Here is an 18,252-nt window from a genome sequence, read left to right as displayed (position 1 = left end):
CCTGTAGACTCATTTAATTACTATGTCCATGAAAAATGCGCTATAAATGATCATAAGTAACAAAATTCACCATAATTCACCAAAATAACGAATTAATATAGAATTACGTATTATTAACAAATTTTTTAACGACATTTCAATGGGATTATGAAATAGGCTTGCTATGATTGGTTGAAAACTTTCACTTTCTGCACTAATCGCACCAATCATCGTCTTGCATCCCAAAGCATGCTTGATTATCTAATTTATTAAATCTTGACTAGTTCCTTTAGCAAATACATTTTATTTCACGATATTCTATTTAATACAATTGAAACATGCAGGCACAGAATCAGCAAGCCTCTAAAAAAATACTTTAATGCTCTATCACGACCTTTCCTCTCAAATGTCCATCCATCACTTTCTCATAAGCTTTTGGAAGTTCATCATATGAAAATTTCGAGTCTATTATTGGAACAAGCTGCTTCCTTTCAACAAGCTGTGTTAGGTATGTAATTCCATTCTTTAATGGTACAAAGTATCCCCATTTGACGACTCCACTTCCACTTAAAGCACCGATATTTTGTGAGAGCAAGTTTTTCAAGTTATTAAATCCACCAATAAGCATTCCTTGTTCGTCAAAGTTCTTCAACAGTGGTGACTTGAATGTGACATAATTTTTGAATTTCCATGGATGTACATTAGCATATTCAGTTCCTTTGCCTGCACAATCTAGAATAATGTCGTAAGGAGATTCAGCAACTAAAATTTTATCACTTTCAACTGTTGTATAGTCGATGACTTTGGATACTCCAAGATTTTCCATTAATGGAACTGCATTTTGTGAGCATGTTGTAAGCACTTCCGCTCCTTCTGCTTGTAAAATTTGAATTGCTATATGTCCAACTCCACCAGCTCCACCGAGAACTAAAACCTTTTTGCCGACTCCATTGCCTTGAACTGAACTGCATAATAATCCAGAAAGTCCATTTAGCTGTGCTGATAAAAATATTCCAGAATAAGCTGTTAAGCCAGCATAAAGTATTGCAGCTGCTTCTACATCAGTTATATTACTAGGTTTCTTCGATACATAACAAGTGTCAACAGACACAAATTCAGCATGACAGCCCTGCTTTTGGACGGGAATTACTCCCCAAATTTTATCGCCTATTTTGTATTCATTACAATTCAGTCCTTTATGTACAACAGTTCCAACAAAGTCTCTTCCGAGAGTTAATGGAAATTCTATGTTATCAGTATTGCATCTAATTGTATTAATGGCAGTTGATCCATATCCACTTATCATTTGAACATCCAGCGGATTTACACTGCTTGCGTCTACTTTGACTAGTAGTTCTTTTGGTGATCGGATGAAAGGCTTCTTAAGACTTTTAGAGAACTGCACTTCATCTAATTCACCGTATGAATGAATTTGCCATCCTGAATAGTGAAAATAAGTAAATTAACATAGAATTGATGAGTTTTTAAGTTTACTCACCTGACATTCGTGGATATGATCTTTCTGATGTAGATTCCTTTACTACCGTCTTAGTTGCATTGCAAAAAGTACGTTTAATTAATAGAAAACCTGCTAATTTCCTCATTTTATTAAAATTGTCACAAAATAAATCTTGTAAACAAACCAATACTAACACAATTACAAGTGATTTAGATGCTCACTACCACAATCACAAGTAATTTAAAAATTAAAAGTCCGTTAATTTTAAACCGGCAAATTAATTCAATTACACTGCATCTTTCACGTGGTGATCATCATATCGCGTTACTGTCTGACAAATTTTTAAGGTCCTGAACCACCTGATTAAATAATTATTCTTAAAAAGTATACAATATTTGTTATGACATGATTAATGCTACAAATTAACAGCCCATAAATACCGATGACAAACGTACGAAGGACATGACTACAACAACAGCAAAGAAAATGTTTTGGAAAAGCCTGGAAAATTTTTCATTTTCATTCGCATTAGAATCTTCAACGCATTAAGTTCATTGCCTGACCTGCTGTAAAAGCTTGAAATAAATTTAATATTTTTTTTTGTGTCCACAATCAATACAACTGCTGATTTCCTTAAAGCTTACTTGACAGTATAGTCAGTTATATGTTGTTTTGCGCACACATATACTTGGATAGCTTGTGAACAATAACATACGATTTGCAAAAAAAAAGAAAAAAAAGGGAAAGACGAAAATTATTCAAAACCAAGCAGCTCTTCAACGAAATAATTCATTTTACATTTGATCGTCAGTGAATTCAGATCTCTTCTCAAAAAGCAGAGAAGTTGATAATAAATTTAACAAAAAAAATAAGAAATTAATATTAAAGTGAATTAAATTATTATTGATTAAGTGGAAATAAAAATCAGGTGAGTTAAGACATAAATGTGCCATCGCGTGATGTGCTTGTTATGTCTGAAAAAGTGCATTTTTTGTGACATAAATAGACAAAAATGTGGAAGATACAGAAAAATGAAAAATACGAAAAAAAAGTCGTACGATAAGCCATGATGATCATACGATACAGTCGGGAAGGAATAATGACTCAATTGGCCATTATTAATGTTGCTGTATTGTTGGATAATTTGATATAAAAAATATAATATTGTGAATGGATTTCCACTTTATGACATGCCACATAAGTCATGTTGCTATCGTGTGAATTTCTAGAAGTGCTTAAGCGTGTGCTGATCTGTTTCTGGGGTCAATCTAGAATGTTTGAAATTCTGTCTAATCTCATGTTGTTTATGTTGATGAAACCGTTAGTTTTACATGAATTGTAACTGAATACACTGCAGGGTACATCAGGTCGTGTGACGTACTCGTGTCTTTGCAAAGTATAGAGCCTTGCTAGTGATTCGGATCCAACTATAAACTGTAGGTCTGAAGGGTTTGGTGCAACACCCTTTAGTGAGCATCCCAGCATCTCCATCACTAGCTCCTCCTCATTTACCCTAACCAGAATAACCCTTTACCCTTCAAACTCAACACAAATATGCCAAAAGCAGCAACACAGATCTAATTAAATTTTAAAGATTATTTTCACCATCACGCTTCCTACAGATGGCTAATTTATGATGAATGAGGTCTATACACTCTTTCGATTAACGAGTCATAGTCGTTCGTCTGATGACAACAACCAATGATAACAGAGGAGATTCCCAAATGACTCTAATCTCGTTTTTTCGCTACTTTTTGTCTGTTTTTATTCCGCACATGATAAGGCCTCATTGAAACGGCAATCACCGAGGCTCTGTTTTAATATAAAAAGAAAAACATAATCAATAGTGAGGAATTGTCAACAAACATGAAATTATAGCATCAAGATTATCAGTAGTGGAAAAGTTTGTAGCTAGGCTGAAAATTGATTTGATTTTAATTTTGGAGTATTAATGCGTTATGATTTATTTAGAAGTAGTTTGGAATAGTTTTATATTGAAAATGTAATTAGACACTTCCACGTGTATGTAAAATGGACATACGTTGGGAGTTTCAATGTAATACAATTTGGTAGATTTGGAATTTATGATTTTTGAATAGATTTTGAAGTTTAGAGCAGTTTTGGAATTACAAGCTTACTAGATTGATGAAAAAGATGCGAAAATTTTTGCATCTGTTGTGTATTCAGTAAAAAAGATGCAAATTTTTTTGGATCTCTTGTGTTTTCAGTGAAAAAAATGCATCTTTTGTGTATTTAGTTAAAAAAGACGCGAATAATTTTTTTTGCATCTCTTGTGTATTCAGTAAAAAAGACGCTAAACTTTTTGTATCTCAATCTCCTTCAATTACCCTCAAAAATGCATTATGCCTTAAAATCGAACAAATGTATTGGAATTCCTTCCAATATTTCACACAGTTCTAATTGATTTTTCATAGAATCACCTTGAAACGAATCCAACAACTAGAATAAATGAAAACTCTGAGACTGCATAGATACACGATGAAATGAAAATCAAGGACAAATTTTATATAACTTTTTAGTGATAACAAGTCTGATTACCTTTGTGCAATGCATGGAAATTTTAATTTTTTTGATGAGTTCAGCGAATTAGCAAAATTGTTTAATCTGATACTTTACATCAGCATAGATCGTATGACGCAGTTACTATCGATAGTGTAAAATTGAATGAACTAGCCAATAAGCAATTCCTTATCAGTGATTTGTTTTGCTTATGCAATTAAAGTCAACGCAATGTAAATTTTTCCTATACTGTTCTCTCTTTCTTGTCGCGTTTCTTCTGCAATTTTCAATGTCAATGACAAGATTTTTATTTACATGCAAGCTTTATTTTGTAATAAGAGATTTGCAAACAAGTATTGAGCTTAATAAAATCTAATAAAATTAAATTGTGTTTGCTGTGCGATTGTGTTACTGCTTTTCGTGGATTTTCCTATGTACGCCTGGATGTCTACAATTGATTTTAATTTGTTAGTCTAGTTAACTTTGAATTAATTTAAAGAATTTTCAATTTTTTGGTTAAAAATGTTTGTTTTGAATTAGTAGGCTTAGAAATTTTGAAAATTCAAATATTATAAAACCGTTAAATTCATAAAATTCCAAAAACTATCCAATTTGATCAAAAAATCCATAAAGTATCAAAACATCTGTTACATTGACATGACAATCCGATATTGAGTCAACAAAACAGGCTTGAATTGTTTGCTTAAATTAATTTAAATGACTAAACTTTTCTTGGAACCAAAAATTCAACGAAGTGAAATGTTTTGGCTAACATTTTTTTGCATGCAGCATAGGATGGAAAAATAACAGCATATGATACATAAGAAAACAGAAGTAGGGAACAAAAGAGAGGAGAAGAAAAGAAAAAGCAATTTTCGACAATCCAACAACAATTTTATTATAAACATCCAATACAGTCTCATAAAACGTGAATCACCTGATAGTCGTATGATCATTCTATAGTAAATTACAGCGCATGTTCGTTATATGCCGGGTTTAGATGTATTTATGCAAAAAAAAATGTTTGTGTATATTCTCTTCTCATTCATCCCTTTTAAATTTATATGGCATATAAACTAAGCTAAGTGTACTGGTCGTGACTACATATATGTGAATTAATGAGATAGAAAGAGAGAATTAATCAAAAAAATTGATTTCATTCATTAATTTTTTGACATATGATGTATTAATGCGGAGTAAATTATGAATTAAGTTTGATATTAGGCAGAGTTGATGACTTGGGTGATTGTGACCAAGCATAGATCTAACTGTGTCTAGCTAATCTATCTCTATCTAATCGAGAGTATGATTAAAACTTGATGGTCTTTGTTAAAATCAAGAATCCATAGATTGTCATTAGGAATCTGGGGTACTCCTTACTTGCATAATTTGCTGGTCGTATAGATCGAATGTGATCCATGACCTCCGATATCTGGGAATCTTGAATATTGAACCATATATTGTCGAATCTACCAGTTCAAGTGTAAGGCCTCTGTGGCCGATTAGCTAAGCAACAGACCAATGAGTACTGTGAGTCCATGGGTTCCATTCCCACCAGATACAGATCACTCAATGATTATAAAGAGTGCTGTCAATCTAGTTAGTCCATTCTCAACAATCCAACTCTGACATTGACATGCCTTTCAAATTTCTTTTGTCATACTGTGCCATACACAAACAAAACGAGCCTAAGCAAAATAACTGGGCATGAAATGTATCGTACGATACAAATATTTTTGGAAGTATAGCTTTGTTGACACCATGAATTTCCCCTCACGTTTCTCATTATTGCTTCCAATTGGTCAGCAAAAAACTACTTTTTTAATAATGTTGCAATAAATTAATAACAGCATGTAATTAGTATTGTCCGTAATGTTATGGATATTAAAAGAACCTGGAATTACTCCAGTCATTTACTCCAGTCAGGCAATAGAAACAGAAGTTAAAGAAACAATAATAAAGTAATAATAATAACACAAATGGTTTTGAGGCATCGGACGATTCAACAGCCCATCCAATCCTCACACGGCATTTTCTTCTTCTCTCTCTCTCTCTGCCTTTTTTTTGTTGTTTCGTCAAAATTATTGACGTCAGGCGATTGCAAGCCATCAAGAAGCTATTTGTACTTGAAAATCTTTGAGGTAGTAAAACCAACAATCTTCAGGATTTTACGTTTGTTAATGATTCTATTTAATAAATTACGAAGTCACTGCTAATAGATGATAAATTTTTGTTTACGATTCCTGTTGACTGACGTAGACATTTGTTTCTTTTCATGACCTACCCTAACAGATTTTTATGTTCCGTATTATTCTTTTGCGTATATGCAGTGATGTGGTTGGATGTATTTCCTTTGTCATATCTGTCAATGAACTCAACTGCGTCAATCTCTGCCTGATTGACCTCATATTCAAATTAATCCCAATTTTATTGCACTTAATAGGATTCACTATTCATCCACAATTGAGTATGTAATAGAAAATTGAGAAATATAAAGCACATCCATCGTACATTATCACTCGTGTGTTTAATTTTCACTTACTTTACATTATTAAATTATCATCAGCTGTTCTAATTTGAACTTTTATTGCGTAGGTGCAATAAAGCTTGCATCAGGGAAAAAATTCTAATTCTGCATCGTCCATAGAAAATTATCACAAAATCAGCAGGAAATCTAATCATCTGTCTATTTATTTTCCAGATTTATAAGCTACAAAAAGCTAGACAACAACTTAATTAATTATCAGTCATTACTTGAAATCCGTACACAACAGAGGAATACAGCTCGTTAAGTCACAAGTGTTCGCTGTTTGTTAGCCATTCCAAACTCTCAGAAGCAAAAATTTCGCAATCGAAAGAAATCACGACGAAAGAATCAAGAGAATACAGAGATGCCTGCCCGATTCGAGGAGTCCGTGTCTGACACAAGACGTAGCGTACCTTCATCCATGATGGACCTAAACATGAATGAACGACGCTATTTACATCAACAACAAATGATACAGGATGATATATGCATAACTGGATTCTCGGGACGTTTGCCTGAAAGTTCAAGTATTGATGAATTTAAGAAGAATCTTTTTGATGGTGTTGATATGGTAAATGATGATCCCAGGAGATGGCCAGCTGGATTACATGATCTACCAACACGAACTGGAAAGATTAAAACTGAGGATTTACAAAATTTGGATGCACAATTTTTCAAGCTTCATCAAAAGCAGGCTGAATGTATGGATCCACAGTTGAGAATGCTCCTTGAGTGCACATATGAAGCAATTATTGATGCTGGAATTAATCCTCAAGATATTCGTGGTTCCAGAACTGGTGTTTATGTTGGAGTATCCAATTCTGATAGTGAAGAGTTTTGGTGTCGTGATCCAGATGTTGTTAATGGATATGGATTGACTGGATGTGCTCGTGCTATGTTCGCTAATCGAATTTCATTTACTTTTGACTTCAAAGGGCCAAGTTATGCTGTTGATACAGCTTGTTCAAGTTCATTGTTTGCTATGGATCATGCTTTCCGAGATATTAGGTCAGGTCGCTGCGATGCTGCTATTGTTGCTGGCGTTGGACTTATTTTTAAGCCTACTATGTCACTTCAGTTCAAACGACTCAATATGTTGAGTCCTGATGGTAAGTTGTTGCTTAAATTAGCTGAATTATAAAGCTTCATGACATTTATTCCTCTTAGGTATGTGCAAAGCCTTTGATGAATCTGGTAATGGATATGTTCGTGCTGATGGATGTGTTGTAACATTCCTTCAAAAGTCAAACGATTCAAGACGTATTTATGCAACAATTCTCAATGTCCGTACCAATACAGATGGTGCTAAGGATCAAGGAATCACATTCCCAAATGGACAGATGCAAAATCGTTTAATTCGTGAGACTTACGAAGAAATTGGACTCGATCCAAAAGATGTTACTTATGTTGAAGCTCACGGAACTGGAACTAAAGTTGGTGATCCACAGGAAGTTAATTCCATTTGTGATTTCTTCTGTAAGGATCGTCAAACTCCATTGTTGATTGGATCTGTAAAGTCAAACATGGGACATTCTGAACCAGCATCAGGTGTCTGTTCTATTGCTAAAATTTTGATTGCAATGGAAGCTGGGGTCATTCCTGGAAATTTACATTTTAAGAGTCCAAATCCAGATCTTTATGGTATTATGGATGGAAGGATGAAGGTTGTTGATAGAAATATGGAATGGACAGGTGGAATTATTGGCTTAAATTCCTTTGGATTTGGTGGTGCTAATGCTCACGTCATCTTGAAGTCAAATCCAAAACCAAAGTCAATTGGAACTATTGGAGAAATTCCAAGACTTGTTGCATGTTCAGGACGTACAGAAGAAGCTGTTGAAACACTTCTTAAAGAAATTGAAGCAAATAGGAACGACGAAGAATTTTTGGGTCTTATTAATGAGATTCATGCTAAGAACATTCCACTCCATTACTACCGTGGATATACCGTTATGCAATCTGATGGAACTAATCAACGTGAAGTAACTGAATATCGTGATGAGAAACGTCCAATTTGGTATATTTATTCTGGTATGGGAAGTCAATGGGCAAGTATGGCTAAAGAGATGATGACTGTTGATGCATTTAGACAAGCAATAAATAAATGTGCTGATGTATTGAAGCCTGAAGGTGTCGATTTGATTGATATTCTTACAAGATCTGATGAATCCAAATTTGACAATATTTTGAACTCTTTCGTCTCAATTGCTGCTGTACAAGTCGCATTGACTGATGTTCTTACATCTGTTGGTATGTCACCTGATGGTATGGTTGGTCATTCCGTTGGTGAACTTGGATGTGCTTATGCTGATGGCTGCTTCACAGCTGAACAAACTGTTTTAGCTGCCTATTGGAGAGGTCGATCAATTCTCGATACAGATTTAATTGCTGGTCAAATGGCAGCTGTTGGATTAAGCTGGGAAGAATGTCAAAGTCGCTTGCCAAAGGATGTTATTGCTGCATGCCACAACAGTGCTGACAGTGTCACAATTTCTGGACCAGCAGCTTCAGTTGAAAAAGTTGTTAAGGATCTGTCTGATCAAGGAATTTTCGCAAAGGCTGTAAAGTCAAGTGGAATTGCCTTCCATAGCAAATACATCTCAGAAGCAGCACCAAAATTGAAGAAATCTTTGGACAAAATTATTCCAGCACCTAAAACAAGATCAGATAGATGGCTTAGTTCATCAATTCCAGAATCATCATGGAACTTACCACTTGCCAAGCAAAGTTCATCAGCATATCATGTAAACAATCTTCTGTCACCTGTTTTATTCCATTCTGCATTACAGCATGTACCAAGCAATGCTATTTGCATTGAAATAGCTCCACATGGATTATTACAAGCAATTTTGAAGAGATCATTGGGCAATGATTGTACAAATATCAGTTTAATGAAGCGACAACACCCTGACAATGTACAATTCATGTTAAGTAATATTGGAAAGCTTTATTGTGCCGGTGGACAGCCAGTATTGTCAAAATTATATCGTCCAATTACTTATCCAGTTGGACGATCAACACCGATGTTGAACTCTAAAATTGGATGGGATCATTCACAAAAATGGATCATATTGGATGTGAATAAGGAGACGTCAGGAGAAACTCTTGTTGAGGTCAACTTGACCAAAGAGAATGACACATATCTTTCAGGACATACAATTGATGGACGTGTCCTCTTCCCAGCTACAGGATATATGACACTCGCATGGAAAACATTCGCAAAGATGAAGGGAACTACTCATGATCGCTTGCCTGTTGTACTTGAGAATGTTGTGTTCCATCGTGCAACAATCTTGCCAAAAGACGGTTCCGTTAAGTTTGGATTGAACTTCTTTGATGGAAGTGGTAAATTTGAGATCTGTGAAGGTGGATCATTAGCAATGTCAGGTACAATCAGAGTTCCTGAAAATATTGAGTATGAAGAATTGCCACTTGATGCTATCACACCTGACACAAAGGGTGGTATGACTTTAGAACGTGGTGATGTCTATAAAGAACTGAGACTTCGCGGATATGATTATGGTGGGGTATTCAGAGGCATCAACAGCACCGACTCAAAAGCAAATGCTGGAGAACTTGAATGGATTAACAATTGGGTCAGCTTTATGGACACTATGCTTCAATTCTCAATTATGGGAAAGGATTTGCGTGAATTGTACTTGCCGACTAGAATTGAGAGAGTTGTCTTGAATCCAGCAAAGCACATGAAGATGCTTGAAGAGACAAAAGATCACCTTCCATGCTACATGTACAAAGACATCAATGTCATCAAAAGTGGTGGTGTCGAAATGCGTGGATTAAAAGCATCACTTGCACCAAGACGTCAAGGATCACAAGCACCACCAAAACTCGAGAAATATACTCTAATTCCAAACATCAATCATCGTGAAATTGGAGAAAATGCACACAAATCAAAACAATATGCAATATCCATTGCAACACATTTAGCCCTTGAAAATAGCAGCGGTGCACTCAAGCTTAAAGTTGTTGAATACATTGACAATCGCTTGGCTGAGTCATCAAACTCTCTTCTCATTCAGAATGTCATTGAAAGTGAACCGACATTAGTGAGTGATGTTGCGATTGTTACGTCACAAAAAACAGACAACTATCAAAATCTTGTTGGCGATTCCGGTGTCCGCATAGTGATGAAAGATGCATCAAAGGGACCAATTGAACAGAATTGTCATTTGGCTATTGGATATGACTTGATGATTGTTGAAAATGGAACAACAATTTTGAAGAACTTGAGAGACTCAGTTAAGGAGGATGGATTTGTTCTTATTGAGGAGTCACTTAATGTCTACAACAGCACCAAGAATTCAACCAAGAATCCATTTACAGCACTTAACTTGATTGTCATCAGCGAGCAAGTTGTTGAAAATCGCATTTTTGTCTTGTTGAGACAAACTGTCAACATTAAGGAACGTGAAAGTCGCGTTGTCTTCATCACAGAAGCTCACTTTAATTGGGTAGAGGAACTGAAGGAATCTCTTATTGAATCTGAAACTGGAAGATATACTTATATTGTATGTCAAGGTGAAGAATTCTTTGGAGCTATTGGATTAATGAACTGCATCAAGAATGAAGCTGGTGGTAAACTAGTAAGGCTGTTCTTCATCCAGGACAAGAATGTCAAGAAGTTCTCACTTACTGATCCAGAATTTGATGATCAAGTCAAAAAAGATTTAATCCAAAATGTCTATAAAAATGAAAAGTGGGGAAGCTTCAGACATTTGAAACTAGATGACGCTTCAAGCGTTCCCACATTGCCAGTTGAACATGCTTACGTCAATGCATTGACTAAAGGTGATCTCGCATCATTGAAATGGATTGAAGGTCCATTATCATTGGAACGTCCGGATCCAACAGATGAACGTGTTGAGCTATGCACGGTTTATTATGCTCCAATTAATTTCCGTGATGTCATGTTGAGTTCCGGTAAATTGGCAGCTGATGCATTGCCTGGTGATTTGGCACAACAAGATTGCATTTTGGGATTGGAATTTTCTGGACGTGATTCAAATGGTAGAAGAATTATGGCTATGGTACAAGCAAAATCATTGGCAACAACATGCGTGGCACAAAGAAATATGATGTGGGAAATTCCTGATGATTGGACAATGGAACAAGCATCTACAATTCCATGTGTTTATTCTACAGTTTATTATGCATTAGTTGTTCGTGGTAAAATGAGGAAGGGCGAGAGCATTTTGATTCATGCTGGTAGCGGTGGTGTTGGACAAGCTGCAATTTCTGTTGCTTTACATGCTGGACTAACTGTTTTCACAACTGTTGGCAGTAAGGAGAAGCGTGATTTCTTAAAGAAGACATTCCCTAAGGTAAGATGATTAATTAAAGTTTTATGTCCGAGATTCTTAATGATTTATGTCTTTTACAGCTTACTGACAGTCATATTGGAAATTCACGTGACTGTACATTTGAGCAAATGGTTATGCGTGAGACGAAAGGCAGAGGAGTTGATCTTGTATTGAATTCTTTGGCTGAAGAAAAGCTTCAAGCATCAATCCGCTGTCTTGGATTAAATGGACGATTCTTGGAAATCGGCAAGTTCGATTTGAACCAGAACTCACCATTAGGAATGTCCGTGTTCCTCAAAAACACATCTTTCCACGGAATCCTTCTCGATTCAGTCATGGAAGGTGATGATGATATGATAAATGAAGTAGTTGGACTTGTTGCCAGAGGTATTAAGGATGGTGCTGTTCGTCCACTACAAACAAGTGTCTTTAATGATCAACAAATTGAACAAGCCTTCCGTTTTATGGCATCGGGTAAACATATCGGAAAAGTAGTTATTAAGGTACGTGAGGAGGAAGCTCAAAAAAATGTTCAGCCTTCAATTAAAACTATCAATGCAATTTCACGCACTTATATGCACAAGGAGAAGTCATACATCTTGGTCGGTGGACTTGGAGGTTTTGGTCTTGAATTGGCAAATTGGCTTGTTACTCGTGGTGCTAGGAACATAATCCTTACATCAAGAAGTGGCATTAAAACTGGATATCAATCTTTGATGATTCGTCGTTGGACTGAAAAGGGAGTTAAAGTTGTTATTGACACAAATGATGTGACGACTCTTAAAGGAGCACAACAATTGCTTAAAGACGCCTCAAAACTGGGTCCAGTTGGAGCAATTTTCAACTTGGCAGCTGTTCTTCGTGATGATTTACTTGAAAATCTTACTGAAGCTGACTTTAAAGCAGTTTGTAAGCCAAAAGTTGATGGAACTAAGTACCTTGATGTAGCATCACGTGAATTTTGTCCAGAGCTTGATTACTTCATCTGCTTCTCAAGTGTGTCATGCGGTCGTGGAAACATTGGACAGTCAAATTACGGTTTAGCTAATTCAGCAATGGAAAGAATTTGTGAGGCTCGTCAACGCATTGGACTTCCTGGAACGGCCATACAATGGGGAGCCATTGGTGATACTGGATTAGTTCTTGAAAATCTTGGTGACAATGACACAATCATTGGTGGAACTTTACCTCAACGAATGGTTTCATGCTTACAAACTATGGATTTGTTTATGCAACAGCCACATGCCGTTTTGGCATCAATGGTTGTTGCTGAGAAAAGAAAGACTGATACTACAGGTGGAATGAGCTTGATCTCATGTATCTCAAATATTTTGGGATTAAAGGATACAAAGAATATTAGCGACTCATCAACACTTGCTGATTTAGGAATGGACTCGCTTATGGGTGCTGAAATTAAGCAAACACTTGAACGTAACTTTGATTTAGTTTTAAGTGCTCAGGAAATTAGACAGCTTACATTTGGAGCTATTAAAGCTATGGAAGAAGGTACTGGACCATCAGAGGCTACAAGTCCAGATGGTCGTGATAATCAGGAATCAGATAAGAATGGACATACATCACCTATGCAAGACATGGGTGCTGTTGGCGATGGAACTCAAGTTGCATTTAGCGAGAACTTAATGCCAACACAATGCTTGCTGAAGATGAAATCAATGAATGGAAATAATCCACCAATTTTCTTGGTACATCCAATTGAAGGTGTAGTGAATGCTCTCGTTCCTCTTGCCGAGAAACTCAACAGACCTGTATATGGTCTCCAATGTGTCTCATATGCACCACAAGAATCTATTCAGGATCTAGCAGCTTACTATGTCAAACAAATTAGAAGCGTCCAAACAATTGGACCATACACAATTGCTGGATATTCATTCGGTGGATGTGTAGCCTTTGAAATGATCACACAAATTGAACGTGACACAGGCGAAACTTGCAACTTAATTATGCTTGATGGATCTCCTTTGTATGTCAGCTGGTATACAGAAGCACAAATGACAAGAAATTCAGGCGGTAAATCACCAACAGCTAATAATAAATCACGTGATCAGGCTTACGCATTTGCATACTTTGGTATGGTCTGTGGAAATCTTGATTATAAATTGGTAAGTGGATTGAAGGTCTTGGAAATTTGTATGGATTATTGACTATTCTTCTAATTCTTACAGACTGCTATGGAACTTGAGAAATTGCCATCATACGAAGCACGACTCAGTCGAGTTTCCGAAATGATCCATCAGAAGACAAACTATCCTATAGATTTGGTAAGGATTAAAGTTGTAAAATATTTGAATATCAGTTCTATAACTTGTTATTTTGTAAATTAGGTTGCTGTAACGGCCAAGAGCTTCTTAATGAAATTAATTGCCGCACACAACTATAAGCCAATGGGCAAAATCAATGCAAACACACTTCTTATCAAACCAACCGAGAACTATACAAAATTGGCTAATGATTATGGATTAAATGAGGTAAATAGCATAAAGATTGATTAAGTATTGTTGACTATAGAGCAGCTGATCTAGCGAACACGTTGTGCTGCTCGGAACCAATTGACTGACAATTTTACTAATAATTTACTCTTATCCTTTACAGCTATGCACAAAACCAGTAAAAATAGAAACCATTCGTGGTAATCATCGTACAATGTTGACAGGCGAATCTGTTGAGAAGATCTCTAAACTCTTAGAGAAATTAGTATAGTAACATTAAGCCACAAGACAAAAAATATTTAATCTGTAAATAACATTTAAGCATTTAGATATTTTTATATGTAGCAATTCCATATAGCAAAATTGTTTTTAAGAAATTGATGTGATGTGCTGTAGATATTAGGTCCATTTGCAGCACATTCTTCCTTGTCTTGATAATTTTGTTTTGAACATTCCATGATGCAAAAAAAAGGTTGAAATTTGAGTAATCTCTATTAATTTTATGTAGGATGTATGAACATTGGTAATTTCTGCTTTGGAATCAAGTGCTAAGTTTGGAATTAGAAGTTGAGGTCGACTTGGATTTCAAATGGAAATTTCGAGTCGACTTCGAATTCTGATTGGAATTGATTGGAACTTTTCATGGAAAATGCTTCAAAAAATTCCAAATTTATTAGCAAGTTGATCCATAAAGTAGAAATCGGAAGGATAAAGTTGCAGATTATGACAAAGACACATTAGTTCCATAAAAAAGACATAAAAAAATCATTTATTTCTGTGATCAACGTTTTAATTTTTATTAACATTTTTGTTTTAATCAAATTGGTTACAATATTTAATCTAGATTAATTTTAATCTAAATTAGTCTTAAATTTCTTTCGATATTAGGAAGTGTGCAGACATAATTATATTTAAAGGATTATAAAGTGAAAATTAAATTATATAATTCAGCACGATGTGGATTTTGGTGTGGATTAAAATAGACACTGCAGTCAAAAGATAAAAAAAAGCTGACGATCATCATGACAAAATAATTAATTTGTTGACTGAGAAGGTCTGTAAGTCCATGACCAAAATCCATTGAAACTTGCACAGATAAATTAAATAAATATCAAAATTAAGTTAACATTGAATGTCATTAAAGGAATCAATAAAAATCAATAAAAATTAATAAAAACCCAAAATTAAAGACTTTTAATTTTTGTTAGTCAGCGACCAAAAATAGCACGTCTACTTAGCTATCAATTTCATAGTCGATAAGATTATAAATAAGTAGCTGTTTCATTCTGGTATTAAATTATATTGAAAATTCATTTTTTATAGGATTCCAGGTATGACTTGATGATAAGTAAGTATGTCGAGTGGACAAGCCTTTATTAGAAAAGTTGCATGTCTGATTCTAAGAACTTTTAGTTCTAAGAACGACAAATCACACCATAGTGACATTATATCTAATAAATATGCTTACAAACTCAAGACCCAAGTCTACTTGACTTCATATATAGTTCGAGTCGACTTCGAGCACTGCTAAATACTAATAAGGTCATTGTAATGCGATTCATCGTCATCAAAACTTAAAATTCTTATAACTAGACATAAAACTAATCGAACAAAGACCTACCCTCTGAGATATTGCATATTTGAAAAGAACTAATGATAAAGATTACAGAAAAAACTCAAATTTATTAATTTAAAACAAACCACACAACAAATTTTTAAAACGAATCCTTAATGGACGGGGATATTTGCTTCAGATATGAGATTATTCTATGGAGATTTGGAAACTATTAAGTTGAGATAAATATTTTGCGTTTTTGGTTCATTTTGTTTAGTTTCCAGATGAGGATGTTGATTAGATGTCTGTGAATTTACAAGCTGAGACAAATCTACCTTGTTCAATTGTTAGCTAGTTAAAGACAACGTTTTGCATCTAGCTTGAAAGATAAACAGAATACTAAGGCGAAAATCTGATGTTGGATTAATGTGGCTCTAGCTTGGAGCAGGATTGCATCGAATTCCTGATGCCAAAATCAGAGTTGGGAGGACTCCATTGTGGAGATGCCTCTAATGGAGTTCAAACTCTAAAAGAGACATCTTTTTGAACATTTTTAGTCCATACACCCAAAGTCCTGCCAATTTTAGCTAGAATTACAACGATCTAAAGTCGGATTTCTATCTTTTCCGCCTTCAGCCCTTTGTGAACTTTGCTATCCGATTAAGTTGAAAGCTTACAGGTACTAGGAATTACATATTTCGAATGTCTCATCCTGTGTCTGTGAAACTGTTTGATTCAAATTATGATCTGATCTATACTGTTTGTTACTCAAGAGGCAAACAACTCAGATGACAAAGTTTGAACAGTTGACTGCTCCTCGTTGATGCTATATAAACCAAAACCTGTTAATTCAACCCACCTTAAAAGCTTCCATGTCCCAAAATTAATTTATTTCTAATATATTGCGTATAGATTGACTCATTCAGTTTACTCATTCTTATCTCTCAGTAGTCTCCTCATGTTCACATGTAAATGACAATGTTAAGCTGACTAAGTTACCATTTAAGATATTTTCTAAGACATGTGTATTCTCCCCACCAGCCGAATAAACAACAACCCTACCAGCCTTTGGATCTACAATATGATTCTTCTTCTTTTTCTTCTCAAATTCCACAAATATGAATCGTCCACCATGAAAGTTACGCTTATAATTTGATAGGAATATAATGACTGTATAATGGACATTCTTCTTAATTTCCTTATCATAATGATGACGATGCATCGATTCCGAATATTCAGTCGTTATGTTTGTAATCTTTGAAAAGTAAGTTGGGCTAGTTATGTAAAGTAAATTATGTGATATTTCGAACCGTTGCGCAATATTCTCGATAATTTTCGGTTGAATCGACTAGAAAATAAATGTTTTAAAATTTGATAAGAACAGGCATTAAGGTGATTTATGATAAAATTGTACCTTGATTGTGTCGTGTATGCTTTTCGTTACATCATCTAATGCTATCGAGTTTGAATTTATGTGATAAATTTCTGACGACTCGTCGTGGTTTTGAAAAAGTTTTCGTGCCAGCTCTTGGAGCTGTTCGATTTCATTTTCATTCATGAGATTGTCGGTGACAAACCGCTTACATGCGGATATACATTTTGGATGCTTTTCAAATTCGGCTTCCGTAAAGCTGTCTGCTGAACAAATTAGTTTATGTTCACGAAGTGGAATGTCTTCTTTATATCCAGCTAATGTTGATGTCTTTTCTTTATTTGACATGAAGTATACCATGGCGAATACAGAGCCTGCTAAGACAATTCTAACAAACACTTTATGGCTTTTTAGTTGCGGTGGATGTGTCTTGAATTTCCTGAAATAATCAACAAAAATGATTGAAATTTGGAAAATAAATTAATTAAAATTTCACTTACGCTGATCTGTCTTCAGCCTTTTTTTCAGGTGGATCACTAGACACAGCCGGTGGACTTACATCTTCTGCCTTCCCAGGCACTTTTCTTTGAGTTAATGTTGACATTTTTATATTTTTTTGAAAATTATTTTCAATTGAATCCTTTTGTGTACTTCAAAAGGATATAAAAACATTGGCAGTATTAAGTGCGCATGTGCGGTCGGTCGGATGGGAGTTGTAGAGTTATTGTTGTTATTTTGATGAAGGGTGCACGATGTTCACGTGTTAAACACTTTTTGTGTTATTAATAAATTTTTTAGTCGTTGATTAGACATACTATGAAGAAAATGACTTTTAATCGTTTTGGAAATGAAAGAATATATTGAGCAATTAATAGATAAACAAGGCTATATAAAGAATTTTACAATTGATAAGTTTTGATCTGTTTATTTTGTAAATTTCAGGAATCGAAGTTAATTCAATTTTGTATCGAATCGGTGTAAAATTTTCATACAAAATTCGAGTCAATCTCCAGTAAACTTAAAAAAAACTGTTTTATGCCTAGTAAACATCAGTTTTATTAAATACCGATGG

General features: G+C 34.9%; 3 protein-coding genes across 3 annotated transcripts; 1 reads left to right on the top strand and 2 right to left on the bottom strand.

Moving 5' to 3' along the window:
- Positions 1–263: 263 nt before the first annotated feature.
- On the bottom strand, positions 264–1,619 carry LOC139087465 (reticulon-4-interacting protein 1 homolog, mitochondrial-like). Its single transcript, XM_070636270.1, has 2 exons — positions 1,478–1,619; positions 264–1,419 (listed from the first exon to the last, which is right to left on the bottom strand). Exons 1-2 carry the CDS (start codon positions 1,581–1,583, stop codon positions 356–358), a joined length of 1,170 nt encoding a protein of 389 aa, XP_070492371.1. The 5' UTR covers positions 1,584–1,619; the 3' UTR covers positions 264–355.
- Positions 1,620–2,253: 634 nt separating this feature from the next.
- Positions 2,254–15,436, top strand: FASN1 (Fatty acid synthase 1). The gene is made up of 7 exons (XM_070636233.1): positions 2,254–2,366; positions 6,660–7,594; positions 7,653–11,827; positions 11,887–13,926; positions 13,990–14,085; positions 14,149–14,292; positions 14,417–15,436. Exons 2-7 carry the CDS (start codon positions 6,850–6,852, stop codon positions 14,522–14,524), a joined length of 7,308 nt encoding a protein of 2,435 aa, XP_070492334.1. The 5' UTR covers positions 2,254–2,366; positions 6,660–6,849; the 3' UTR covers positions 14,525–15,436.
- Positions 15,035–18,055, bottom strand: LOC139087433 (2-oxoglutarate and iron-dependent oxygenase domain-containing protein 3-like). Its single transcript, XM_070636234.1, has 3 exons — positions 17,681–18,055; positions 17,223–17,619; positions 15,035–17,156 (listed from the first exon to the last, which is right to left on the bottom strand). The coding sequence occupies exons 1-3, from the start codon at positions 17,782–17,784 to the stop codon at positions 16,746–16,748; spliced, it is 912 nt and encodes a 303-aa protein (XP_070492335.1). The 5' UTR covers positions 17,785–18,055; the 3' UTR covers positions 15,035–16,745.
- Positions 18,056–18,252: the final 197 nt, after the last annotated feature.

The sequence above is a fragment of the Chironomus tepperi genome, unplaced genomic scaffold (genome assembly GCF_022539635.2).
Source record: "Chironomus tepperi strain 1889 unplaced genomic scaffold, CSIRO-AGI_Ctep_v1 contig_123, whole genome shotgun sequence".
NCBI lineage: Eukaryota > Metazoa > Arthropoda > Insecta > Diptera > Chironomidae > Chironomus > Chironomus tepperi.
Note: the sequence above shows the minus strand (reverse complement) of the source record. Positions and strands in the feature narration are given on the sequence as shown.

What these genes read in the sequence shown, in the direction of transcription:
- FASN1 (XM_070636233.1), top strand. Translation starts at nt 6,850, where the DNA reads ATGCCTGCCCGATTCGAGGAGTCCGTGTCTGACACAAGACGTAGCGTA. An exon ending in GAAATCTTGATTATAAATTG is followed by an intron (nt 13,927 to 13,989) that starts GTAAGTGGATTG and finishes TAATTCTTACAG; the next exon opens with ACTGCTATGGAACTTGAGAA. An exon ending in ATGATTATGGATTAAATGAG is followed by an intron (nt 14,293 to 14,416) that starts GTAAATAGCATA and finishes TATCCTTTACAG; the next exon opens with CTATGCACAAAACCAGTAAA.
- LOC139087465 (XM_070636270.1), bottom strand. Translation starts at nt 1,583, where the DNA reads ATGAGGAAATTAGCAGGTTTTCTATTAATTAAACGTACTTTTTGCAAT. An exon ending in ATCATATCCACGAATGTCAG is followed by an intron (nt 1,420 to 1,477) that starts GTGAGTAAACTT and finishes TTCACTATTCAG; the next exon opens with GATGGCAAATTCATTCATAC.
- LOC139087433 (XM_070636234.1), bottom strand. Translation starts at nt 17,784, where the DNA reads ATGTCAACATTAACTCAAAGAAAAGTGCCTGGGAAGGCAGAAGATGTA. An exon ending in AAGGCTGAAGACAGATCAGC is followed by an intron (nt 17,620 to 17,680) that starts GTAAGTGAAATT and finishes TGATTATTTCAG; the next exon opens with GAAATTCAAGACACATCCAC. An exon ending in GCATACACGACACAATCAAG is followed by an intron (nt 17,157 to 17,222) that starts GTACAATTTTAT and finishes TTTATTTTCTAG; the next exon opens with TCGATTCAACCGAAAATTAT.